Raw genomic sequence first — 27,206 nt, 5'->3', positions numbered from 1 at the left:
ACATTTCGGAGTTTATTCCTTTCGTCATGTCTTTCACAAATACCAGAAACAGCACTGGTCCTAGGACTGACCCCTGTGGGATCCCGCTGGTCACAGGTGCCCACTCTGACACCTCGCCACGTACCATGACTCGCTGCTGTCTTCCTGACAAGTATTCCCTGATCCATTGTAGTGCCTTCCCTGTTATCCCTGCTTGGTCCTCCAGGTTTTGCACTAATTTCCTGTGTGTGTGTGTGTGTGTGTGTGTGTGTGTGTGTGTGTGTGTGTGTGTGTGTGTGTGTGTGTGTGTGTGTGTTTAGCGTTCTGATTTGCTCTAGAGGGAAGGAAGGTACTGTAGACTGTATGGGTACGGTGGTGATACTGCAGATTTGCTCTAGGATAAATAATAGCCAGCTGACTAACTCACCTGAACATGCGGGTGGTGGGTGATATGGCTTAGCACAAGACGTGACGGATCATCACACTAACCTGCGCGGGTGGGTGAGCAGTGATTACAAGCTCTTGTACCACGGTGAGGGTGAAGTGGGCAGTGTCTGTACCCGCACCGTTTGCTGCCACGCAAGTGTACCCGCCTGCATCCGACGGCCCCGCCCGTACCCCTCCTGCTACTGCACCTCGCACCCAAACACGGCCACTGCTTACACCCACGCTTCCCCCCACCGTCCCCAGCTCGCCACTCACGCCATCACGTGACCAACTGTTTAGGAGAGAATTTTTCTGCGTTAAACATTATATTTAATGTATTATTTCTAGTACATTGAAGCACTTACTATAATTAATAATAATAATAATAATAATAATAATAATAATAATAATAATAATAATAATAATAATAATAATAATGTAATAATAATAATGTAATTTTATTATAAATAATAATTGTTGTTTTTTAACACGTTGGCCGTCTTCCACTGAGGCAAAGTGATTATTATTATTATAATCAAGGGGGAAGTGCTAAACCCGTAGGATTATACAGCGCCTGTGGGGGGGGGATGGAAGGTATTCCGGGTTAATTCAGGGAACTGGAACACAGATCCAGTTCCCTAGATCAAGAGCTCCTCACCAGCGTCAAGGAACCTTCCTTGAGGGGTGAGGCAAAGTGAGCGGAAAAATAAGAAATACTTCACGTACACTCACTCCATCACCGTGTTGCCAGAAACACGCCGATACTACAGTTGAAAACTGCACATATTATCCCCTTCCCTCAGAGCACAGGCACTGCACTTCCCACTTCCAGGTTTCAAGTTTGGTTAACCGGTTTCTCTGTATCCCTTCATAAATGTTACTTTACTCACACACCAACAGCACGACAAATCCTTAAACTTACTTGTCACTCCTAAAACACGCTTGCTGGAAGTTTGATCTCCACGAATACAAAACCTCCTCTACCTCCTCCCTCCATCTTTCCCTAGGACAATCCCTACCCGCCTTCCCTCCACTACAGGTTTATACGCCCTCCAAGTCATCGTATTTTGTTCCATCCTCTCTAAGTCTCCGAATCACCTCAACATTCCCTCTTCAGCCCTCTGGATAATACTTTTAGTAACCTCCGCACCTCCTAATATCCAAGCTGCGAATTCTTTGCATGATATTCACACCACACATTGCTCTCAGACACGACATCTCCATTGCCTCCAGACTTCTCCATGATGCAACATTCACAACACATGTTTCGCACCCTTATAACAGGGTTTGTACCACTATATTCTCATACAATCTCCAATTATGCCTCAATGGAAAACGTTGTTTGTCTCAGCTGATGCCTCAGTGCTCTGGTTCACCTCGTCTTTCATAGTCCCATCTGCTGACAAGTCCACTCCCAAACAGCTGAACATTTTCTCCATACTCCCTCCCTCCAATATGGTATCGAATCATTCATCACCAACCTCTGGAACTTTTCCTCAGATTCTCGGCAAAAAGAATCTGTGGTAAGTTGAACTTGTCACCTTGTGTTAGATTCTTTATCTTTTAATCCCAAACCTTTTCCCAACACCCGAGTGCTCACTTCTCTTCCAACACCATCTATAAATATATTGAAAAACCATGGTGACATCACGCATTCCTGTCTAAGGCATACTTTTGCTGGGAAATAATCTCTTCCTCTCCTACATACCCTAACATAAGCCTCACTATCCTTGTATAAACTTGACAGCTTTCAGTAACCTTCCACCTATTCCATACACTTGCAACATCTGCCACATTGCTCCCCTATCCACCCTATCATATGCCTTCTCCATACCCAAAAATGCAGTTGAAACTTCCGTATCCTTATATAAATACCTTTTGTTTATATGCTTCAATGTAAATACGTAGTCTACATATCCTCTACGGAGGCTCTCTTGCCATTAATTCTTTCAGTAATATCTCTACTATACAAACCATACCCCCGGCCGGGATTGAACCCGCGGTCATAGAGTCTCAAAACTCCAGCCCGTCGCGCTAACCACTAGACCAGCTAGCCACAATAAGATTCATCCAACTAGGTATATTTCTACACCATATGGTGTAGAAATATACCTAGTTGGATGAATCTTATTGTGGCTAGCTGGTCTAGTGGTTAGCGCGACGGGCTGGAGTTTTGAGACTCTATGACCGCGGGTTCAATCCCGGCCGGGGGTATGGTTTATTTGCAATCGTGTCATTACGATTTCTTAAGTCAACTCTACTATACACCTTGCCAAGAATACTCAACAGGGTTATTCCCCTATAATTTTTACTTTCTCTTTTGTCCCTTTAGCCTTTATACAAAGGAACTATCCTTGCTCTCAGTCAATCCCTAGGTACCTTCCCCTCTTTCATACATTTATTTAATAAAGTCACCAACCACTCCAATACTATATTCCCACCTGCTTTTATTATTATTATTATTATTATTATTATTATTATTATTATTATTATTATTATTATTATTATTATTATTATTATTATTATTATTATTATTATCATTATTATTATTATTATTATTATTGTTAATGTTATTGTTGTTACTTTATTTTTTAACAAAATGGCCGTCTCCCACCTAGGGAGGGTGAGCCGAGAAAGATGAAATTTAAAGTTCATTAATTTTCCATTTAATAATTTATTCAGGAGAAGAGGTTACTAGCTGCTTGCTCCAATTATTATTATTATTATTATTATTATTATTATTATTATTATTATTATTATTATTATTATTATTATTATTATTATTATTATTATTATTATTATTATTATATTTTCCTTACACATAATGGTTTACAAATTTATTAATATTATGTGTAGTAAGACACACACATGAATGGTTTTTACAAATAATGATATACATAAATGTTAATGTTTGTTATTATGGATATATAAACTGGTACTGTTATTTACCGTAATGTATGTATGTATTTTAATTACTTTTAATGAAGAATATACATACCAAAAATGTTATTATTTGCAATGATGAATATATTCTAGTATTGTTCTTACTTACATTGAATATATATACCAGTGTATTGTTAATATATGTAATGACGACCATATGTACCAGTGATGTTAATACCTGTGCTCAAGAACATATACCTGTATTGTTCTTACTTATATTTTATGTATATTCAAGTATTGTAATGAACATATATATATATATATATATATATATATATATATATATATATATATATATATATATATATATATATATATATATATATATATATATATATATATATATATATATATATATATATATATATATATATATATATATATATAGTTGGTATATATATATAGGTTCTATATATATATATCGCAGATATGTGGATACCGCTCTCCTGTCTGCCCTTGTCATTCCCATTCTAGAGCTGGTTGAAGCATCTGCTATCTTGTGGCTTCTACCTGTATTGTTCTTACTTATATTTTATGTATATTCAAGTATTGTAATGAACATATATATATATATATATATATATATATATATATATATATATATATATATATATATATATATATATATATATATATATATATATATATATATATATATATATATGATATATATATATCAGTGTTTGTGTATATTTCGCCTGCTTTTGCGAATTCCTTGCATTGTTCAAATCTCTAGTAAGGCTGATGCATGCAGGGGATGAGATGAAAAGCTGTAAGCCTTCTCCCTGAAAGCTGGCTGCCTTGGATCAAAGTCTAGCGCAAGCTGGACTCCAAGGTATTGGTCCAGTGTGGGTAGATTGGTAAAGCACTGCGTACCTTGTTCCAAGGTTCGTAGGTTCGAGTTTCCTTCTGCCAGAGATCAGTGTTTGTGTATATTTCGCCTGCTCTTGCGAATTCTAAGCATATATATATATATGCTTATATATATATATATATGCATATATTTTGTAGTTTGCTTACGTGTCTTTCTAAACCATACTAAAAGGAACTTAGAAAACTTATATATATATATATATATATATATATATATATATATATATATATATATATACTTGTCCTATATATATATATATATATATATATATATATATATATGTCGTGCCGAATAGGCAGAACTTGCGATCTTGCCTTAAATAGCAACGCTCATCTTGCCATATAGGACAAGTAAAAATTTGTGTATGCAATAATTTCGCCAGAATCATTCTGAACCTAACGAAAAAAATATATTTCACTGTGTTTGTTTAGACTGGTTATAAATGACCATAATTTTTAAAGGGGTGGACCGGTAAGCCAGCGGAAGGCCTCGGTCAGATGACCAAAAGCTCCAAAGGCGGGTCATCATCTGACTAAGACCCGCGTCAGGAAACATTTGTCCTGTTTCCTGACGAATCTTACCTAACCTAACCTGTGTTTGTTTAGTATTAAATTACTGTAAGCAAATCTAAAATATATATAGTTGGGTTAGGCTAAAATAAATTGTTCTTGTTAAAATAAGGTTAGGTAAGTTTTCTAAGTTCCTTTTGGTGCAAAATTATAAATTTTTACATCAACATTAATGAAAAATATATATCTTTAAACGTATAAGAGAAAATTTTAGAAAGCACTTAATTTTAAATGAGTTCTTGCTAATTGACCAGTTTTACATATTCGGCACGACATATATATATATATATATATATATATATATATATATATATATATATATATATATATATATATATATATATATATATATATATATATATGTATAATCAGCACTATTAGTATCTGCATTGATGAACATTTATCCAAGTATTGGTGTTGTACAGAACATGTATACCAGGATTGTTATTACTTGTACTGAAGAACATATACCAATATTGTTATTTCGTGTAACGAGCATATATACAAGTATTTTTATTGCCTATACACCAGTAATGATATAACTTATAATACTGAACATATATCAGGAATGTTATTACTTTAGCAAGACGCATGTGTAACATTTGGATATCCGTAGGATACGTAAATATTGCACGTGTGTCTTATCAGTCTTCTTGTCGGAATTATGTACCATTGTTTTATTCACACTGATATTAATCGTAATGCTGAACATATTTACCAGCACAGTATTGTTATGACTGGAGGGGAAACACCTATGAAGAAACTTGATTCATCATTTATGCTCTGTTTAATTGAAAATCAAGAGAAACGTTGAGGAAGGTGAGACATACTTTAATTTTCTGCTGAAAACTCAGTTCCTGCAACAACACATGCAAAAAAAAGGGGAACTGTGTTCCATGCAAGTTGTAAGAACATTGCAAGAATGCTGTTTTTATTAATTTTTTCTTCAGCACTCCACACACACACACACACACACACACACACACACACACACACACACACACACACACACACACACACACACACACACACACACACACACACACACATACACACACACACACACACACACACACACATACACACACACACACACACACACACAAACACACACGCGCGCGCGCGCGCGCGCGCGCGTGCACGCAGATAAGGGAGGCTCAGCGACTTTATGTAAGTAAGTAAGTAAGTAAGTAAGTAAGTAAGTAAGTAAGTAAGTAAGTAAGTAAGCTTATTCAGGTATACACAAATACAGTTACATAGAATTTTCATACATAGCAGCATATGTGTAGAGAACCTGGGATAACCCAAGAAAGTCAGACAGAGTGACTTATTTCCATGGGACAGAGCATCAAAAGTCAAGTCTAACCCGAAGCTGTTATATAGCCTCACCAGGAGGAAAACAACAGTCAAGGACCAGGTAATAAGGTTGAGGAAGGAAGGTGAGGAGCTCCCGAGAAACGACCAAGAAGTATGTGAGGAGCTCAACCTGTGATTTAAGAAGTATTTACAGTGGAGACAGATAGGACTCCGGGAAGTCAGAAAAGAAGGGTACACCAACAAGTGCTGGATTGAAATAACAAGCTTATAAACGACAGCCAGCACGGTCTCAGGGAAGAGAAATCCTGTGTCACAAACCTACTAGAGTTTTATGACAAGGTAACAGAAGTAAGACACGGGAGAGAGACGGGTGGGTAGACTGCATTTTGTTGGACTGCAAAAAGGCCTTCGACACAGTCCCTCACAGGAGATAAGTGCGAAAGCTAGAAGATCAGGCACACATAATAGGGAAGGTACTACAATGAATCAAAGAATACCTGAGAGCGAGGCAACAACAAGTCATGGTACGTGACGAGGTGTCAGAGTGGGCGCCTGCATCGAGCGGGGTTCCACACGGGTCAGTCCGAGGACCAGTGCTGTTTTTGGTATATGTGAATGGCATGACAGAAGTGTCTCTGTTTGCAGATGATGTGAAGTTAATTAGGAGAATTAAATAGGATGAGGATCAGGCAGGACTACAAAGAGCCCCGGACAGGCTGTAAGCCTGGTCCAGCAACTGGCTCCTCGAATTTAACCCGTCCAAATGCAAAGTCATGAAAATCTGGGAAGGGCAATGTAGACCGCAGAGTATTGGCGAGGTGGCCAAAGACTGCAAACCTTACTCGAGGAAAAGGAGCTCGGGGTGAGTTTAATACCGAGTATATCTCCTGAGATACATCATCCAGATAACTGCTGAAGCATAAGGATGCCTGGCAAACCAAAAATAGCATTCCGGTACCTCAGGAATCGTTCAAGTCTCTGTACACCGTGTACATCAGGTCCATATTGGAGTATGCAGCACCAGTTTAGAACGCACTCCTGGTCAAGCACGTCAAGAAATTAGAGAAAGTGCAAAAGTTTGCAACTAAACTAGTCCTAGAGATAAGGGGAATGTCCTACGGTGAAAGTTAAGGGAAATCGGCCTTATGTCACTGGAGGATGGGAGGGTTAGGGTAGACATGATAACGACACATAAGATACTTCGAGAAATTGACAAGGTGGACAGAGACAACGTTTCAGAGATGGGATACTCATCTGAGTCAGAGGGATGCTACGAAATATTTCTTCAGCCATACAGTTGTCAGGAAGTCCAAGCCTCTCGCGCACAAAACTTCCTTTACCCCCTCCCTCCAACCTTACATTAATTAAAGGTAGTAGGTTGGTAGACAGCAACCACCCAGGGAAGTACTACCGTCCTGCCAGATGACTGTGAAACAGAAACCTGTAACTGTTTTGCATGATGGTAGGATTGCTGGTGTCTTTTTCTGTATCATAAACACGCTAGATAACAGGGATATCTTGCTACTCCAACTTACACTTTGGTCACACTTCACAGACATGCACATGCATATATATATATACATACATCTAGGTTTTTCTCCTTTTTCTACATAGCTCTTGTTCTTCTTTATTTCTTCTATTGTCCAAGGGAGAGTGGAAAAGAATCTTTCCTCCGTAAGCCATGCGTGTCGTATGAGGCGACTAAAATGCCGGGAGCAATGGGCTAGTAACCCCTTCTCCTGTAGACATTTACTAAAAAAGAGAAGAAGAAAAACTTTATAAAACTGGGATGCTTGAATGTGCGTGGATGTAGTGCAGATGAAAAGAAACAGATGATTGCCGATGTTATGAATGAAAAGAAGTTGGATGTCCTGGCCCTAAGCGAAACAAAGCTGAAGGCGGTAGGGGAGTTTCGGTGGGGGGAAATAAATGGGATTAAATCTGGAGTATCTGAGAGAGTTAGAGCAAAAGAAGGGGTAGCAGTAATGTTGAATGATCAGTTATGGAAGGAGAAAAGAGAATATGAATGTGTAAATGCAAGAATTATGTGGATTAAAGTAAAGGTTGGATGCGAAAAGTGGGTCATAATAAAGGTGTATGCACCTGGAGAAGAGAGGAATGCAGAGGAGAGAGAGAGATTTTGGGAGATGTTAAGTGAATGCATAAGAGCCTTTGAATCAAGTGAGAGAGTAATTGTGGTAGGGGACCTGAATGCTAAAGTAGGAGAAACTTTTAGAGAGGGTGTGGTAGGTAAGTTTGGGGTGCCAGGTGTAAATGATAATGAGAGCCCTTTGATTGTACTTTGTATAGAAAGGGGTTTAGTTATAGGTAATACATATTTTAAGAAAAAGAAGATAAATAAATATACAAGATATGATGTAGGGCGAAATGACAGTAGTTTGTTGGATTATGTATTGGTAGATAAAAGACTGTTGAGTAGACTTCAGGATGTACATGTTTATGGAGGGGCCACAGATATATCAGATCACTTTCTAGTTGTAGCTACACTGAGAGTGAAAGGTAGATGGGATACAAGGAGAATAGAAGCATCAGGGAAGAGAGAGGTGAAGGTTTATAAACTAAAAGAGGAGGCAGTTAGGGAAAGATATAAACAGCTATTGGAGGATAGATGGGATAATGAGAGCATAGGCAATGGGGTCGAAGAGGTATGGGGTAGGTTTTAAAATGTAGTCTTAGAGTGTTCAGCAGAAGTTTGTGGTTACAGGAAAGTGGGTGCAGGAGGGAAGAGGAGCGATTGGTGGAATGATGATGTAAAGAGAGTAGTAAGGGAGAAAAAGTTAGCATATGAGAAGTTTTTACAAAGTAGAAGTGATGCAAGGAGGGAAGAGTATATGGAGAAAAAGAGAAAGGTTAAGAGAGTGGTGAAGCAATGTAAAAAGAGGGCAAATGAGAGAGTGGGTAAGATGCTATCAACAAATTTTGTTGAAAATAAGAAAAAGTTTTGGAGTGAGATTAACAAGTTAAGGAAGCCTAGAGAACAAATGAATTTGTCAGTTAAAAATAGGAGAGGAGAGTTATTAAATGGAGAGTTAGAGGTATTGGGAAGATGGAGGGAATATTTTGAGGAATTGTTAAATGTTGATGAAGATAGGGAAGCTGTGATTTCGTGTATAGGGCAAGGAGGAATAACATCTTGTAGGAGTGAGGAAGAGCCAGTTGTGAGTGTGGGGGAAGTTCGTGAGGCAGTAGGTAAAATGAAAGCGGGTAAGGCAGCCGGGATTGATGGGATAAAGACAGAAATGTTAAAAGCAGGTGGGGATGTAGTTTTGGAGTGGTTCTTGCAATTATTTAATAAATGTATGGAAGAGGGTAAGGTACCTAGGGATTGGCAGAGAGCATGCATAGTTCCTTTGTATAAAGGCAAAGGGGACAAAAGAGAGTGCAAAAATTATAGGGGGATAAGTCTGTTGTGTATACCTGGTAAAGTGTATGGTAGAGTTATTATTGAAAGAATTAAAAGTAAGACTGAGAATAGGATAGCAGATGAACAAGGAGACTTTAGGAAAGGTAGGGGGTGTGTGGACTAGGTGTTTACAGTGAAACATATAAGTGAACAGTATTTAGATAAGGCTAAAGAGGTCTTTGTGGCATTTATGGATTTGGAAAAGGCATATGACAGGGTGGATAGGGGGGCAATGTGGCAGATGTTGCAGGTGTATGGTGTAGGAGGTAGGTTACTGAAAGCAGTGAAGAGTTTTTACGAGGATAGTGAGGCTCAAGTTAGAGTACATAGGAAAGAGGGAAATTATTTCCCAGTAAAAGTAGGCCTTAGACAGGGATGTGTGATGTCGCCGTGGTTGTTTAATATATTTATAGATGGGGTTGTAAGAGAAGTAAATGCGAGGGTCTTGACAAGAGGCGCGGAGTTAAAAGATAAAGAATCACACATAAAGTGGGAGTTGTCACAGTTGCTCTTTGCTGATGACACTGTGCTCTTGGGAGATTCTGAAGAGAAGTTGCAGAGATTGGTGGATGAATTTGGTAGGGTGTGCAAAAGAAGAAAATTAAAAGTGAATACAGGAAAGAGTAAGGCTATGAGGATAACAAAATTATTAGGTGATGAAAGATTGGATATCAGATTGGAGGGAGAGAGTATGGAGGAAGTGAATGTATTCAGATATTTGGGAGTGGACGTGTCAGCGGATGGGTCTATGAAGGATGAGGTGAATCATAGAATTGATGAGGGGAAAAGGGTGAGTGGTGCACTTAGGAGTCTGTGGAGACAAAGAACTTTGTCCTTGGAGGCAAAGAGGGGAATGTATGAGAGTATAGTTTTACCAACACTCTTATATGGGTGTGAAGCATGGGTGATGAATGTTGCAGCGAGGAGAAGGCTGGAGGCAGTGGAGATGTCATGTCTGAGGGCAATGTGTGGTGTGAATATAATGCAGAGAATTCGTAGTTTGGAAGTTATGAGGAGGTGCGGGATTACCAAAACTGTTGTCCAGAGGGCTGAGGAAGGGTTGTTGAGGTGGTTCGGACATGTAGAGAGAATGGAGCGAAACAGAATGACTTCAAGAGTGTATCAGTCTGTAGTGGAAGGAAGGCGGGGTAGGGGTCGGCCTAGGAAAGGTTGGAGGGAGGGGGTAAAGGAGGTTTTGTGTGCGAGGGGCTTGGACTTCCAGCAGGCGTGCGTGAGCGTGTTTGATAGGAGTGAATGGAGACGAATGGTTTTTAATACTTGACGTGCTGTTGGAGTGTGAGCAAAGTAACATTTATGAAGGGGTTCAGGGAAACCGGCAGGACGGACTTGAGTCCTGGAGATGGGAAGTACAGTGCCTGCACTCTGAAGGAGGGGTGTTAATGTTGCAGTTTAAAAACTGTAGTGTAAAGCACCCTTCTGACAAGACAGTGATGGAGTGAATGATGGTGAAAGTTTTTCTTTTCGGGCCACCCTGCCTTGGTGGGAATCGGCCAGTGTGATAATAAAAAAAATAATATATATACACTTAAATTATATATTTATATATATATATATATATATATATATATATATATATATATATATATATATATATATATATAGATAGATAGATAGATAGATATGTGTGTGTGTGTGTGTATAATGTTGCATGCATACATACATGCAGACAGTACATTTAACCTTTCCTAAGCCGACCTCTACTCCGTCTTCCCTCCACTACAGATTTATACGCTCTCGATGTCATTCTATTTTGTTCCGTCCTCTCTACATGTGTTATAATAAGATCAGGCAACTTTTCTAAGGTTTTTTGGTTCAAAATTATTAATTTTTATATTAATATAAGTGAGAAAAGCATATCTTTAATCGTATAAAAGAAAATTTTAGAAATGACTTAAAGGAGTTCTTGCCAATTGACCAGTTTTTACCTTCTCGGCACAGGATATACATATTTTTTTATTATGCTCAGCTTGCATTTCGCAGAGTTCTGGGAAAAACAAAAGTTCTTTCTGCCTTTTCAGCAAACAGCATCCCTAACTCACGACATTGTAGTGACATGATGACAAAACCATAGCATGGACGGGGTATGAACCCCTGGTCAGAGTCGTAAAATTCCAGACCGTCGCTTTAGCCACTGGGCCAGCTGGCTACAATATGATTCATCCAACTAGGTATATTTATACACCATAGGAAGGTTGGCATAGGCACCACTGTGACCACAAATGCAAGCTTTTACAAATGAAGCTCCCGCCGGCGTTCCCGTGACGAACACTAGCTCATGTCCCCTAGAAGTCGTAATCTTGACTCAAGAAATCGCAATGACACGATTGTAAACAAATTATACCACGGTGCCTATGCTAACCTTCCTATGGTGTATAAATATGCTTAGTTGGATGAATCTTATTGTGGCCATCTGGTCTGGAGTTTTACGACTCTCGAAGTGCGGGTTCAAGACCTGCCAGTTTCATGGCTTAAAAGCACTTTTGCTTTTTATGCCAAATTCGCCGGTTTGGTTTATTCAGCACGACGTATATTTGTACGTATATGGAGAGAGAGAGAGAGAGAGAGAGAGAGAGAGAGAGAGAGAGAGAGAGAGAGAGAGAGAGAGAGAGAGAGAGAGAGAGAGAGAGAGAGAGAGAGAGAGAGAGAGAGAGAGAAGAGAATGGGGAAGTGTTGGTACCTGGAGCCGAAGTTGATATCCTCGAGGTGAAATATGACTCCAGATTGGTCATGAAGAACCACGTTGCAGATCGTACAAAGCGACAAGGAAGCTTATTGCACTTATACGTTCCTCGCATATGCTCGATAGCAGAGGTTACAAGATTCTGTATGAGGCACAAATATGCTCATACCTTGAATATGTTCCACTTTCTTGAAATGCCTGTCATCCATCTCATCTGCGACTTCTTGACAGAATAGAGAACAAAGCAAGACGGCTCATCATTCGTCTGGACTCAGCCTGGATAGATCAGTTATTTCAGTAGAGCCTTCAAAACAGGAGGGATGTCGGTGGCCTTACTGTTATGTACAAGTACAACACTGTCAAATTACCACACTCGGCTCCACTCCGAGGAGCAGCGAGAAGTGAGCTTCTACAAAACAAGACGGGTAGCAAATCGCAACTGCACTCTGACTGTACCCTTCTCAAGAACATTACGTCATCAGAGATTCCTAGGATAACAGGTGTCTGAAACAGGTTCGCCACAGTATATTGACATCAATGAAATAAAGTCAGATGTCCAAATGAAATCACTGGCCCACACATGGCTCTAACTTCATCCTGTCCCTTATCTGTGTATCTCATAATAATATAAGGGTTTCAAATGAGCTGATGTAGGTAACAGCTTTTAGCTTGTAAATTAAGTCAGGAATTCTAAACCAAATCTTGTTGAACCCGTTGAAAAGAGAGAGAGAGAGAGAGAGAGAGAGAGAGAGAGAGAGAGAGAGAGAGAGAGAGAGAGAGAGAGAGAGAGAAGAGAGGAGGAGGAAGAGGCGTACGTTAAAGATGGGATGGAATATATGAAGAGGATACGTATGCAAATTTTCGCAGGTGAGAGAGAGAGACGAGAATTCGGGGATGATGGTAGATCCTCTTGGCTTCAACTAATGGAACTCTAACCCCCACAAGATATGTTTGTTGGGCTGGTAAGACGATCTATCTCGCCGCACTTCCAACACCATTCACTGAGCTCAGCCAATCAATTACATCGCATCTGGTGAAGACAACGCCTTAGCGAGGCCCTACCAACATAAATCTATTTTCCTCACCCGGATGGTAAACACTTTGCGGAATTCATAGACAAGTAACGGCACTCATTTAAGTAGCTGAAAGTGATATGTCTGCATTTAGGTAACAGCAGTGTATGACCCTAGTGGGTCATACACTGCTCATACCTAAATTTTTAAACGGTTGTCCGATATTGTTTTCCCTCCTACTTATTTACTTTCTCTTGCTCATAACTCAAGAATTTCTCATGTAACTGGCGTCAAATTTTAAAAGCAAATGCAGGGTGGAGAGGATCAGATTCTAGCAACTATTAGCGTGTGCAGGTGACCCATGACCGAAGTTATAGAGGCGACTCCCAAAATAGTGGAATGGCTTCACAAAACTAACAAAGCATAATTCAAGCAGGAAAGAGTAAACTTGACAATCTTACACACACAAGTGTTACAATTTTATTTCCAGGTAATCATTACGTTCATGACCCATTCACTTTGTGTTTGTCAATGCGATAAATATTTATTTTCTAAACTCTGAATCTTTAGATTTTTTAATCAAATTGGAATATCTTAAAAACACAAAATATTATTTTATTCCTTTTAAAATTATGGATCAAAATTTGAAACTAATACAACCGAAAAAAAGGCAATTTTGAAAAAAAAATGAAAACTCGCTTTTTATATTTTTATTAATACACGGGCCGTTTCCCACCAAGGCAGGGTGGCCCGAAAAAGAAACACTTTCACCATCATTCACTCCATCACTGTCTTGCCAGAAGGGTGCTTTACACTACAGTTTTTAAACTGCAACATTAACACCCCTCCTTCAGAGTGCAGGCACTGTACTTCCCATCTCCACGACTCAAGTCCGGCCTGCCGGTTTCCCTGAATCCCTTCATAAATGTTACTTTGCTCACACTCCAACAGCACGTCAAGTATTAAAAACCATTTGTCTCCATTCACTCCTATCAAACACGCTCACGCATGCCCACTGTAAGTCCAAGCCCCTCGCACACAAAACCTCCTTTGCCCCCTCTCTCCAACCTTTCCTTGGCCGACCCCTACCCCGCCTTCCTTCCACTACAGACTGATACACTCTTGAAGTCATTCTGTTTCGCTCAGTTCTCTCTACATGTCCGAACCACCTCAACAACCCTTCCTCAGCCCTCTGGACAACAGTTTTGGTAATACCGCACCTCCTCCTAACTACCAAACTACGAATTCTCTGCATTATATTCACACCACACATTGCCCTCAGACATGACATCTCCACTGTCTCCAGCCTTCTCCTCGCTGCAACATTCATCACCCATGTTTCACACCCTTATACGAGCGTGGGTAAAACTATACTCTCATACATTCCCCTCTTTGCCTCCAAGGACAAAGTTCTTTGTCTCCACAGACTCCTAAGTGCACCGCTCACCCTTTCCCCCTCATCAATTCTATGATTCACCTCATCTTTCATAGACCCACCCGCTGACACGTCCACTCCCAAATATCTGAATACATTCACCTCCTCCATACTCTCTCCTTCCAATCCGATATCCAATCTTTCATCACCTAATCTTTTTGTTATCCTCATACCCTTACTCTTTCCTGTATTCACTTTTAATTTTCTTCTTTTACTTACCCTACCAAATTCATCCACCAACCTCTGCAACTTCTCTTCAGAATCTCCCAAGAGCACAGTGTCATCAGAAAAGAGCAACTGTGACAACTCCCACTTTATGTGTGATTCTTTATCTTTTAACTCCACGCCTCTTGTCAAGACCCTCGCATTTACTTCTCTTACAACCCCATCTATAAATATATTAAACAACCACGGTTACATCACACATACTTGTCTAAGGCCTACTTTTACTGGGAAATAATCTCCCTCTTTCCTATTTACTCTAACTTGAGCCTCACTATCCTCGTAAAAACTCTTCACTGCTTTCAGTAACCTACCTCCTATACCATACACCTGCAACATCTGCCACATTGCCCCCCTATCCACCCTGTCATACGCCTTTTCCAAATCTATAAATGCCACAAAAACCTCTTTAGCCTTATCTAAATAATGTTCACTTATATGTTTCACTGTAAACACCTGGCCCACACACCCCCTACCTTCCCTAAAGCCTCCTTGTTCATCTGCTATCCTATTCTCCGTCTTACTTTTAATTCATTCAATAATTACTCTACCATACACTTTACCAGGTGTACTCAACAGACTTATCCCCCTATAATTTTTGCACTCTCTTTTGTCCCCTTTGCCATTATACAAAGGAATTATGCATGCTCTCTGCCAATCCCTAGGTACCTTACCCTCTTCCATACATTTATTAAATAATAACACCAACCACTCCAAAACTACATCCCACCTGCTTTTAACATTTATATCTTTATCCCATCAATCCCAGCTGCCTTACCCCCTTTCATTTTACCTACTGCCTCACGAACTTTCCCCACACTCACAACTGGATCTTCCTCACTCCTACACGATTTTATTCCTCCTTGCCCTATACATGAAATCACAGCTTCCCTATCTTCATCAACATTTAACAATTCCTCAAAATATTCCCTCCATCTTCCCAATACCTCTAATTCTCCATTTAATAACTCTCCTCTCCTATTTTTAACTGACAAATCCATTTGTTCCCTAGGCTTCCTTAACTTGTTAATCTTACTCCAAAACTTTTTCTTATTTTCAACAAAATTTGTTGATAACATCTCACCCACTCTCTCATTTGCTCTCTTTTTTCATTGCTTCAGCACTCTCTTAAACTTTCTCTTTTTCTCCATATACTCTTCCCTCCTTGCATCACTTCTACTTTGTAAAAACTTCTCATATGCTAACTTTTTCTCCTTTACTACTCTCTTTACATCATCATTCCACCAATCGCTCCTCTTCCCTCCCGCACCCACTTTCCTGTAACCACAAACTTCTGCTGAGCACTCTAACACTACATTTTTAAACCTACCCCATACCTCTTCGACCCCATTGCCTATGCTCTCATTAGCCCATCTATCCTCCAATAGCTGTTTATATCTTAACCTAACTGCCTCCTCTTTTAGTTCATAAACCTTCACATTTCTTTTCCCTGATGCTTCTATTCTCCTTGTATCCCATCTACCTTTTACTCTCAGTATAGCTACAACTAAAAAGTGATCTGATATATCTGTGGCCCCTCTATAAACATGTACATCCTGAAGTCTACTCAAAAGTCTTTTATCTACCAATACATAATCCAACAAACTACTGTCATTTCGCCCTACATCATATCTTGTATACTTATTTATCCTCTTTTTCTTAAAATATGTATTACCTATAACTAAACCCCTTTCTATACAAAGTTCAATCAAAGGGCTCCCATTATCATTTACACCTGGCACCCCAAACTTACCTACCACACCCTCTCTAAAAGTTTCTCCTACTTTAGCATTCAGGTCCCCTACCACAATTACTCTCTCACTTGGTTCAAAGGTTCCTATACATTCACTTAACATCTTCCAAAATCTCTCTCCCTCCTCTACATTCCTCTTCTCCAGGTGCATACACGCTTATTATGACCCATTTTTCGCATCCAACCTTTACTTTAATCCATATAATCCTTGACTTTACACATTCATATTCTCTTTTCTCCTTCCATAACTGATCCTTCAACATTATTGCTACCCATTCCTTAGCTCTAACTCTCTTAGATACTCCAGATTTAATTCCATTTATTTCCTCCCACCGAAACTCCCTTACCCCCTTCAGCTTTGTTTCGCTTAGAGCCAGGACATCCAACTTTTCCTTCATAACATCAGCAATCATCTGTTTCTTGTCATCCGCACTACATCCACGCACATTCAAGCATCCCAGTTTCGTATATATATATATATATATATATATATATATATATATATATATATATATATATATATATATATATATATATATATGCCGAATATGTAAAACTGGTCAATTAGCAAGAACTCATTTAAAATTATATCCTTTCTATAAATTTCTCTTATATGTTTAAAGATATATTTTTTTCATTAATGTTAATGTAAAAAATTTTAATTTTGCTCCAAAAGAATCTTAGAAAACTTACCTAACCTTATTATAACGAGAACAATTTATTTTAGCCTAACCCAACTAAATATATTTTAGATTTGTTTACAGTAATTTAACACTAAACAAACACAGTGAAATATATTTTTTTCGTTAGGTTCAGAATGATTTTGGCGAAATTATTGCATACACAAATTTTCACTTGTCCTATATGGCAAGATGAGCGTTGCTATTTAAGCCAAGATCGCAAGTTCTGCCTATTCGGCACGACATATATATACATCTATATATATATATATATATATATATATATATATATATATATATATATTTGTGTGTGTGTGTGTGTGTGTGTGTGTGTGTGTGTGTGTGTGTTTTACATATTCGGCACGACATATGTAAATGCAGACAGTACATTCTTACAGACATACATTTACACATATGCATAAGTGTATGCAGTTCTTTGTAATAACAATATGATAGGTAGAGAACACATATTTGTTACTAATGAGACAATTTGGCAACGTTTCGCTCTCCGGCTTGACAATGCTGTTGTAGGGAGGAAACGTTGCTGAAAGGAAATGTCTCTTTAGTTGTGCAACACATGTCCATTTACCAAGAATTATCTCGTTGAATGTTTGAAGCAGACACAGAATTACTCTTCAATGTCTCTCTATATTGATGTTACAGTCACGTCCACGATAGTCACGTCCACGATAGTCACGTCCACGATAGTCACGTCCACGATAGTCACGTCCACGATAGTCACGTGCACAATAGTCACGTCCACGATAGTCACGTCCACGATAGTCACGTGCACAATAGTCACGGGCCCGATAGAACACAGCACTGCTTTCACTACCTGTTCTAATATCTCCTATTGTTCATAATGTACTTTATTCAACATTCTACCTGTTTGTGGCATATTGGTAGGTGGGAGACAAGTACACATCTTTCTCAACATTGTCACTGGACTTACTTGTGACTACAGTTCTGCTACTGTGATTATACCACTAATGTCACATCAGTACATCATACATTTACTTAAATATTAACTGGGCCAGCTGGCCCAGGGGTTAACGCGTCGGTCTGGAGTTTTATGACTCTCTGATCGTGGGTTCTAACCCCACCCATGGTATGGTTTGTTTGCAATCGTGTCATTACGATTCCGTGAGTCATTCATATCAGGCATCTTAACTGTATAAGATGACTTTCTGGTAGCAAAATATGTTATTAAATTTTTTTTTTTGCTATTGCTAATTTTGATCTCTGAAAACAGTTCTGTTTTATTTTCATCTATGAAACTTGGATAGCACACAACACAGAAGATACAACGGATATTTCCACTTGTTCATGATATGTTAAGTAGTAATTAGAACCAAGGTAATGACGATTACCTTGTATTTCTCAGTGTATTCGAAATTATTTGAACGTTAAAAATAATTTGTCTAAGATGGTCTGAAAAAGTTGTCACCTTAGACAAACTGAAATATCTTCCTCTTTCTGGTCAGTAAGTAAAGTCTGTATTAATTATTAAGTTTCAGATTATTCCATAAACAAATTGACTATGATTAGACCTCCAGAGTTCCCACTACACTACCATAGGTCTGTCTGTAAAGACATTCTTTAGCAGAAAAGTCATTGACCGTAATAGTTACGTCGATAAATGGTTCAGAGAACAGACAGGTTGATAAATTAGACACATGTGCAACACTTAGGTATCTTTAATGAGGAAACGTTTCGTCACACAATCCATTACGAAAAATAGTGAAAATCAGAAGTAGATTTGATAATCAGTTCCTCAGCCTGGATTCCATGATGGACTGATTACTTCGAGTCCAGGCTTGGGGACTCATTACCTCAGTCTCCTGATCTTCACTATTCTTCTTCGAATTGGACTGTGTGGCGAAACGTTTCCACAATGAAGAAGTCCAAGTGTTGCACATGTGTCTAATTAATCTTGAATGTTACAAAACTTAAAAATTTTGCCGTGAGAATTAGACTCAGGTTCAGCAAGAATCGTTCAGAATTTCTTGGTCCTTAACTCTGGTAACGGAGTTAACTTGACAAGTAACAGTTTTTCATATGTCAAATTTCAGTTAAGTAATTGGTGAGGCAGGAGTTGGAGGCACCAATTATTACTTGTAATTATAGTTTCCATGTCTTCAACTAAGTTCCAGCTTAACTTTCGTTTTCAACTTAGGAACGCTTTATCCGATCAGCTTCAAATTTTATACTATAGTTAACTATGACTGGGGAAGGTTCGTGGAACAATTAGAATGTACGGACCCATTTCGTGTACACCCTGCCTCCCCATTCTTGTACACCCTGCTTCCCCATTCTTGTACACCCTGCCTCCCCATTCTTGTACACCCTGCCTCCCCATTCCTGTACACCCTGCCTCCCCATTCGTGTACACCCTGCCCCCCCATTCCTGTACACCCTGCCTCCCCATTCTTGTACACCCTGCCTCCCCATTCCTGTACACCCTGCCTCCCCATTCCTGTACACCCTGCCTCCCCATTCCTGTACACCCTGCCTCCCCATTCCTGTACACCCTGCCTCCCCATTCCTGTACACCCTGCCTCCCCATTCCTGTACACCCTGCCTCCCCATTCCTGTACACCCTGCCTCCCCATTCCTGTACACCCTGCCTCCCCATTCCTGTACACCCTGCCTCCACATTCACCACAGCCACATCTAAAGTCCTGATGCCTTCCGATGCAAATATAAACCACACCCACTCTTGGTTTGCAAGTATTTACCTAAGAAACCAGCTTCTAGTTGGCTTTAAACCTAAACCACTTGTGTTGCGAACTTGGTGTAATATTGGTAATTTTAGGTAGTGTGTAAGGTGCCGTTTAATTTCGAAATGATACAGCAGTACTGTTTCTGGAGTATGCCACCTGAACTTTTTATTATAGTTAAAATAAGCTCTAAAACCATAAGGGATGGACGATGGTTTTCCTCCTAAACATCAGTCATCAATACCAGATGCATGTTATGACGGGAAAGAAACTGTTTAGGGGTTTAGACTGTGTAGTTTCATCCTTCATAATTTTCTAATCTAGTTAATAAGTTTGACAGTGTTAGGTTCTAAGCTTTAGATGAAGGATGCATCTTCTGGTCAGCTTTAAGCTTAAGTGTTGTTTTCTTCAGATTAAGCTTCTTCTTGATTTTGGGTTGTGTAAGTTTTAATTTACCAGTTTTATTCAACATATTGTGCTCCGTGAAATACCTGGAGAATGTCTCTGCTGATCAGATATCAGTGTCTGATGTTACTGAGTTACCCATGGGTAGATAATCTTGAAATTTTTGTAATGTATCCGTGACGTCTACTTACCCTGTTGCCCACTGTATTAAATTTATGTCACCTATCCTAAGGCTAAATAAAGATTACTAAACTTTGAATCGTTGATCAATCTTAGAGAAAAAAAATGGGATTGATTTTGACCTGCTTAGGTCACAATTTGCGTTCTTTTAAAAGACGAGACTAGGAAAACTGAAACGCATGTTTCAATAAGATAATTTGTGAGTTCCTTAATTAAACAATTGACTTCAACCTTACTACAACAGTAACTTAATAATGCAACTTCTGAGCGGCTTTAAACTAAGTGTTAGTGTATTATGAATTTTGATCTATGTGAGAACTACAAATTCCTTTTCAGCTTCGTTTTAAACTTTTAAATCTGGTCTTTTATTGTACTAGATAGAATTTACGTTTTTCTGTGTATCGTATTTTGTCAATTTTAATTAAAGAACCTGGGATACTAATTACATGAGATAATTTGTGGAATGTTCATGATTCCCCTTCAAGTCTCCAATGTTAAATTCAACTACACTACTGTTTTCACTTTCAGTGAGGTACAACTGAGTTACGCACCACCGGGATACCTTACTTGGGTAGCGCGGTGACACAAATACATCTTGCAGATTTATGTGTTGGTTTCTGTAAGTTAGGGTAGAGATTTAAAGTGGATTTGTTATAACCGGTAATAAATTTATGGTATCAGCTAGTGGAGGGGTTTATTGTGGGCGAGGTTGTTGCACTTGTTGTGTGGAGTGGGTGTGTATGGGCAAGTCTGATGTACCTATAATTTGGAATGGGTGAGCGTCGGCAAGACTGACATTCCTGTGTTGTAGAGAGAGAGAGCGTGAGCGAGGGTGACGCACTTGTAATGTGAAGGGGAATGAGAAGGAATGAGGCTGAAGAGGGTGAGCAAAGTCGAGGCTGAAAAACTTGTTGTGTAGAGGGGATAGTGGAGAGAGCGTGGGCGAGACTAATTCACCTGTAGTATGGAGGAAGGGTGGGCGTGGGCGAAACTAACTCACCTGTAATGTGGAGGAGGGTGGGCGTGGGCGAGACTAACTCGCCTGTAGTGTGGAGGAGGGTGGACGTGGGTGAGAGTAACTCAACTGTAGTGTGGAGGAGGGTGGGCGTGGGCGAGACTAACTCACCTGTAGTGTGGAGGAGGGTGGGCGTGGGTGAGAGTAACTCACCTGTAGTGTGGAGGAGGGTGGGCGTGGGCGAGACTAACTCGCCTGTAGTGTGGAGGAGGGTGGGCGTGGGCGAGACTAACTCACCTGTAATGTGGAGGAGAGTGGGCGTGGGCGAGACTAACTCGCCTGTAGTGTGGAGGAGGGTGGGCGTGGGTGAGAGTAACTCACCTGTAGTGTGGAGGAGGGTGGGCGTGGGCGAGACTAACTCACATGTAGTGTGGAGGAGGGTGGGCGTGGGCGAGATTAACTCGCCTGTAGTGTGGAGGAGGGTGGGCGTGGGTGAGAGTAACTCACCTGTAGTGTGGAGGAGGGTGGGCGTGGGCGAGACTAACTTACCTGTAGTGTGGAGGAGGGTGGGCGTGGGCGAGACTAACTCGCCTGTAGTGTGGAGGAGGGTGGGCGTGAGTGAGAGTAACTCACCTGTAGTGTGGAGGAGGGTGGGCGTGGGCGAGACTAACTCACCTGTAGTGTGGAGGAGGGTGGGCGTGGGCGAGACTAACTCGCCTGTAGTGTGGAGGAGGGTGGGCGTGGGCGAGACTCACCTGTAGTGTGAAGGAGGGTGGGCGTGGGTGAGAGTAACTCACCTGTAGTGTGGAGGAGGGTGGGCGTGGGCGAGACTAACTCACCTGTAGTGTGGAGGAGGGTGGGCGTGGGCGAGACTAACTCGCCTGTAGTGTGGAGGAGGGTGGGCGTGGGCGAGGCTCACCTGTAGTGTGAAGGAGGGTGGGCGTGGGTGAGAGTAACTCACCTGTAGTGTGGAGGAGGGTGGGCGTGGGCGAGACTAACTCACCTATAGTGTGGAGAAGGGTGGGCGTGGGCGAGACTAACTCACCTGTAGTGTGGAGGAGGGTGGGCGTGGGCGAGGCAGGGGATAGTGAAGGGATGGCCGTCTACCACCTCTAACATCCTCGTCAGCTCTGGGTCCATCCTTGGGGGAGAGTCTGTCAGCGGCGCCGCTAACCAGGTCAGGAGACAATGTTAGGTGTATACAATTCTTCCACATCTTTGTTAATTAATGATATTACAAATATACGATAAAAGAAGTAATATATATATATATATATATATATATATTTTTTATATATGATGGGGTCCACCTCTGGTGTAAATTGTGGGACCCATAGCCTCGGAGAAGTGGATAAAAAGGCTTCAAGGAAGAATATTTGGATTTCTTCCTGAAGCCATTTGAATATTCCACTTCCCCTACCACCCCATCTTTTAAACTATTTTTTTTTTTACCAATAGGAATATTTTATTACATAATATGGCACAGAAGATTTAAGAGATACATTGTTGATATAAAGGTGGCATATATATATATATATATATATATATATATATATATATATATATATATATATATATACATACATATATACATATATATATATATATATATATATATATATATACATACATATATATATATATATATACATGTTGTTACGTGTGTATCACCGATTATAAGGCGAAAATCTCATCCAGCTCCTCAGAGCTGGGGCGTGTGCCCAAAATGCAGCATGCATTACCCCTTTGAACAGCCGCGCTGAGCCGCTGGAACAGAAAACTAGCTGCCCTGGGATCCCTAGTTACCCTGATGAGTCTTTTTCCCAGCTCCTTAAGGAAATTAGATGCACTCTTTCCCCATGAGCCAAGGGTCTCTGAGCCTATGGGAACAAACATATAATGATGGGCAAGTTCTCCATATTTTCTAGACTTTTGGGACTCCCTAAAGCTGGCAGCTGCCCCTCCTTCCTCCCTGGTGTATTGGAGATAGGTATCAGCCAAGGTAGATGCACATGTATAGTCCCACACCACCTGCTTCCCATCTGTCCAGGCTTGAAGGGTGATACCATCTGGACGCTTCTGGCTGCCATCAGATCTGCATAGTTGGGGTGGCTCCCTTACTGCTGGGCATCCAGCTGTTGTGAGGCTCCTCTTGATAATGTTATTAACCTCCTCATGTCTTGCAATCTTTCCCTCGGATTTACGGCACACAAGACCATGGTACCCGAATCGGTCTGCTGCTTCACTGCCACAAATACACCTGTGTTCGGCGAGAATAGGGGCGGCAAGTCGAAGGGCAACACCGATGCGGATGGTCTGTGGGTCGAGGCGTGTGCCAAGGCTGGAGTTGGGAACAGCCAACAGAAAGTCCCCAGCATGAGGGGCTCTCACTGCCAGCAGGCGGGCTCTATCCTTCCCTGACACACTCTGAAGCATCGTTGAGGCTATATTTTCCACTATTGGACCATCCCAGTGCGATTGTTTGTAGTTGTTGGGGGGAGCAGGTCTGGTTTCTGAGCCCGTTAGATTATCCCAGATCATTGCTCCGTCAATGAATTTTTGGTCCTGGGCTCCAATCTTGTCCCTAAGATGTTCAGGGAGAATCGCTGCTACAAGCTCTCTGGATGCAATACACGAGGACAGAAAAGCAGGTAACGCAATCTGTGATGACTTGCGGACACCAATGCCTCCTAGTCTGACTGGAAGTGTAGCTTGGTTCCACTGCCCGTCTTCTAGAGTAAGGTTAAGTACTTTCGTAAAAATCTGCCTCAGAATACTGTCATATTCGTGCAGTATATATATATATATATATATATATATATGTATATATATATGTATATATATATGTATATATATATATAATATATATATATATATATATATATATATATATATACAAACACTGATCTCTGGCTGAAGGAGACTCGAACCTACGAACCTTAGGTTCGTAGGTTCGAGTCTCCTTCAGCCAGAGATCAATGTTTGTGTATATTTCGCCTGCTCTCGCGAATTCCTTGCATATATATATATATATATATATATATATATATATATATATATATATATATATATATATATATATATATATATATATATATATATATATATATATATATATATATATATATATATATATATATATATATATATATATATTGACATGTATGTTACACATATCCAGGTATGTTCTGTAAATTCAGTACGTAACATCAGTAACTCAGAGATGGAGTGGAGATACTTATATAACAGCTGATGCATCGTACGAAATGGAACGATTCATGGGTTTAGGCTGTGTCTTCCTCACAGGAAGCAAAATTTTGATGTTAAGCTGTATAAATTATGTGCCAATGTTATTAATATAATTGGTATCAGCAAAATATTTGGAAAATGTCTCTTTTAATCAGAAATAATTCTCGTGTGTGACTTTATTTGGTTATCAACTTAATATTGTTCTACAGAATGTGTCAGTAGCGTCTGTGTGTCCTCTAGACTATTGTTAAACAATCGTATGATATATTTTCTATGTTTACATAGTGCTTGTTTCCATATACACTTTATTTACTTTGTTTAAAACTGATCAGTCTTTCTTGAAGAAAATTTTGGTTTCATTTTGGCCTGTGTGGGTCCCGGTCTACTTTTTTTCTGACGAAATTGGATAAATTGAAATACCGCTTGTCATGCAATAATTTCTGAGTGTCACATCTGTTTAGCTTCAACATATCCATGCTCATAACTTGATAGTGTTACTTAAGCAGTTTCAAACTTAATGTGGTAATATTCGACTGCACTACCAAATTATGCAGTACTCTGCACTATTCAAATCATTTGCGCTGAGACACAACTTGGGTTACGACATAGAGTGATGTTTTTCTCACAGCGACCGGAATACATCAAGTAACGTTCGCAGAAATGTCGGGCAAGTAAACTTACTAATTTTCTATGTATCTGTTCCTCATTATCGCAAATTTTTGAAACCGATTGAATGATACCTAATAACAACTTTTTAACGAACTCACGGGATATGTATTCCATTTATTATAGTTTATGTAAATAATTACATTTATAACAATTTTCGTCAACAATTACAATTTAATAGACTGGATGGTTTTCCGAGTAACTTTATTTTAGTAATGGTAAACTTAATGTCTTGTAGCTACAGTGGGAAAACAAGCATTTATCTGGAAAATTAAATTTACCTGGATGAATCTCATTAGATACATACCAGTAAATGGTAACAAAGATAATTATTCTTTATCAAAGTTACAGAAACATGTAGGAATTTTAGGACACCTAGGTTGGAAAAAATGTCCCCCTTTGATACTACAATCTATATCTCTACAAGTCACTCTGGATCTATATTAATTTCAAATCAAATATACATCACCAGGAATTCTGGTAAAACATTAATATAAATATGTGGACTGTATATTAAATTTAAAAAATGAATACATATACATTGAAGGAGAATACACAAAACCCCCTGCCTAAAATATGAAGAAAATACTGGCCAGAATTTCAACATAAATATAGACATCACTCAGCTGTGGTAATATCCTGTTTCCATCTAATTACGGAGTCCTGTCCAGTCGCCTAATTCTCACATTCTGCAGGACTGCAATTCCAACAATTTCGGCTCCTATTTGAGAGGTTTTAAGCCCAATATAACCTCTAGAGCGACGAAAATTCTTCCGATTTTCACTAACGTTTCTCTTGGTCAGTTCAAAACAATGGCGATTCTCCCCAGCGACGCTCACCCATTTCGCTGGTTCTTTATTTATTTACAAATTAATTTTTATTACCTACAATATATTCCATCAATTTACATACAAAAAATACTGTATTTTCGGAAAATCTACAGTATCTTCAACAATTTATGTAGTTCTGCCATTTATTGAAAACAGTAGTTAAAAAATTAGAAATATGTTCAATCAGTTTCTTTGGGAATTACATCCTCAATAACCTCCACGTAGTGTTCTTAGGAATGGCTGTACTGTACAAATAATTGTTTGTGTAGGCTGAAAGATTCAATTCCTGGCTGGTTGCAGTCGTTTATTGCATATCAATACGCGTATAGGAAATGTAAGTCTCAGTACCTTGCAAACACGACGAGGCAGCTCAGGGGCTGAATTACTGAGCAATTAGGTAATTATTTTAGGCTATGACATGTGGTAAGTAAGCTATTGTATTCAGGTCTCAGGAAACATGCGCCTGACCACCCTATGAACAAGGCGTCTCTGGAAGTGCTTCTCGTCTGTCGCTCAGACACGGAGTTGAGAATCATAGCTAATTTGTACTTACTCTCTTTAAGCCAAGCGAGGTGGAACTAGCACTTACATGTGAACCAAAAGAGTCACGGGAACCAAAAGGGTGAAGAGAACCAGTAGGGTGAGGGAACCAGCAGGGTGAGAGAACCAGCAGGGCGAGGGAACCAGCAGGGTGAGGGAACCAGCAGGGCGAGGGAACCAGCAGGGTGAGGGAACCAGCAGGGTGAAGGAACCAGTAGGGTGAGGGGAAAAAATCAAGCTGAGGTGAACAAGTAATGTGAGGAGAACAAGAAGAATGAGGGGAACAGGAAGAATGAGAGGAACCAGAAGAACGAGGGGGACTAGA

General features: G+C 39.8%; 2 protein-coding genes across 2 annotated transcripts in view; both read right to left on the bottom strand.

The window, feature by feature from the left end:
- LOC128688202 (cell adhesion molecule Dscam2-like) overlaps positions 1 to 21,235 on the bottom strand; it is a 297,471-nt gene extending 276,236 nt beyond the window's left edge. The window contains exons 1-3 of the mRNA XM_070086853.1: positions 21,209 to 21,235; positions 17,998 to 18,186; positions 469 to 717 (exon numbers count right to left, since the gene is read on the bottom strand). Coding sequence (XP_069942954.1) covers positions 469 to 717; positions 17,998 to 18,186; positions 21,209 to 21,235 — 465 coding nt within the window. The remainder of the gene's footprint in view (positions 1 to 468; positions 718 to 17,997; positions 18,187 to 21,208) is intronic.
- Positions 21,236 to 22,637: 1,402 nt separating this feature from the next.
- LOC138852968 (cell adhesion molecule Dscam1-like) overlaps positions 22,638 to 27,206 on the bottom strand; it is a 454,532-nt gene continuing 449,963 nt past the window's right edge. Inside the window, exon 7 of the mRNA XM_070086852.1 lies at positions 22,638 to 22,765. Coding sequence (XP_069942953.1) covers positions 22,638 to 22,765 — 128 coding nt within the window. The remainder of the gene's footprint in view (positions 22,766 to 27,206) is intronic.

This window comes from Cherax quadricarinatus, chromosome 19 (assembly GCF_038502225.1).
Source record: "Cherax quadricarinatus isolate ZL_2023a chromosome 19, ASM3850222v1, whole genome shotgun sequence".
Classification (NCBI taxonomy): Eukaryota; Metazoa; Arthropoda; class Malacostraca; order Decapoda; family Parastacidae; genus Cherax; species Cherax quadricarinatus.
Note: the sequence above shows the minus strand (reverse complement) of the source record. Positions and strands in the feature narration are given on the sequence as shown.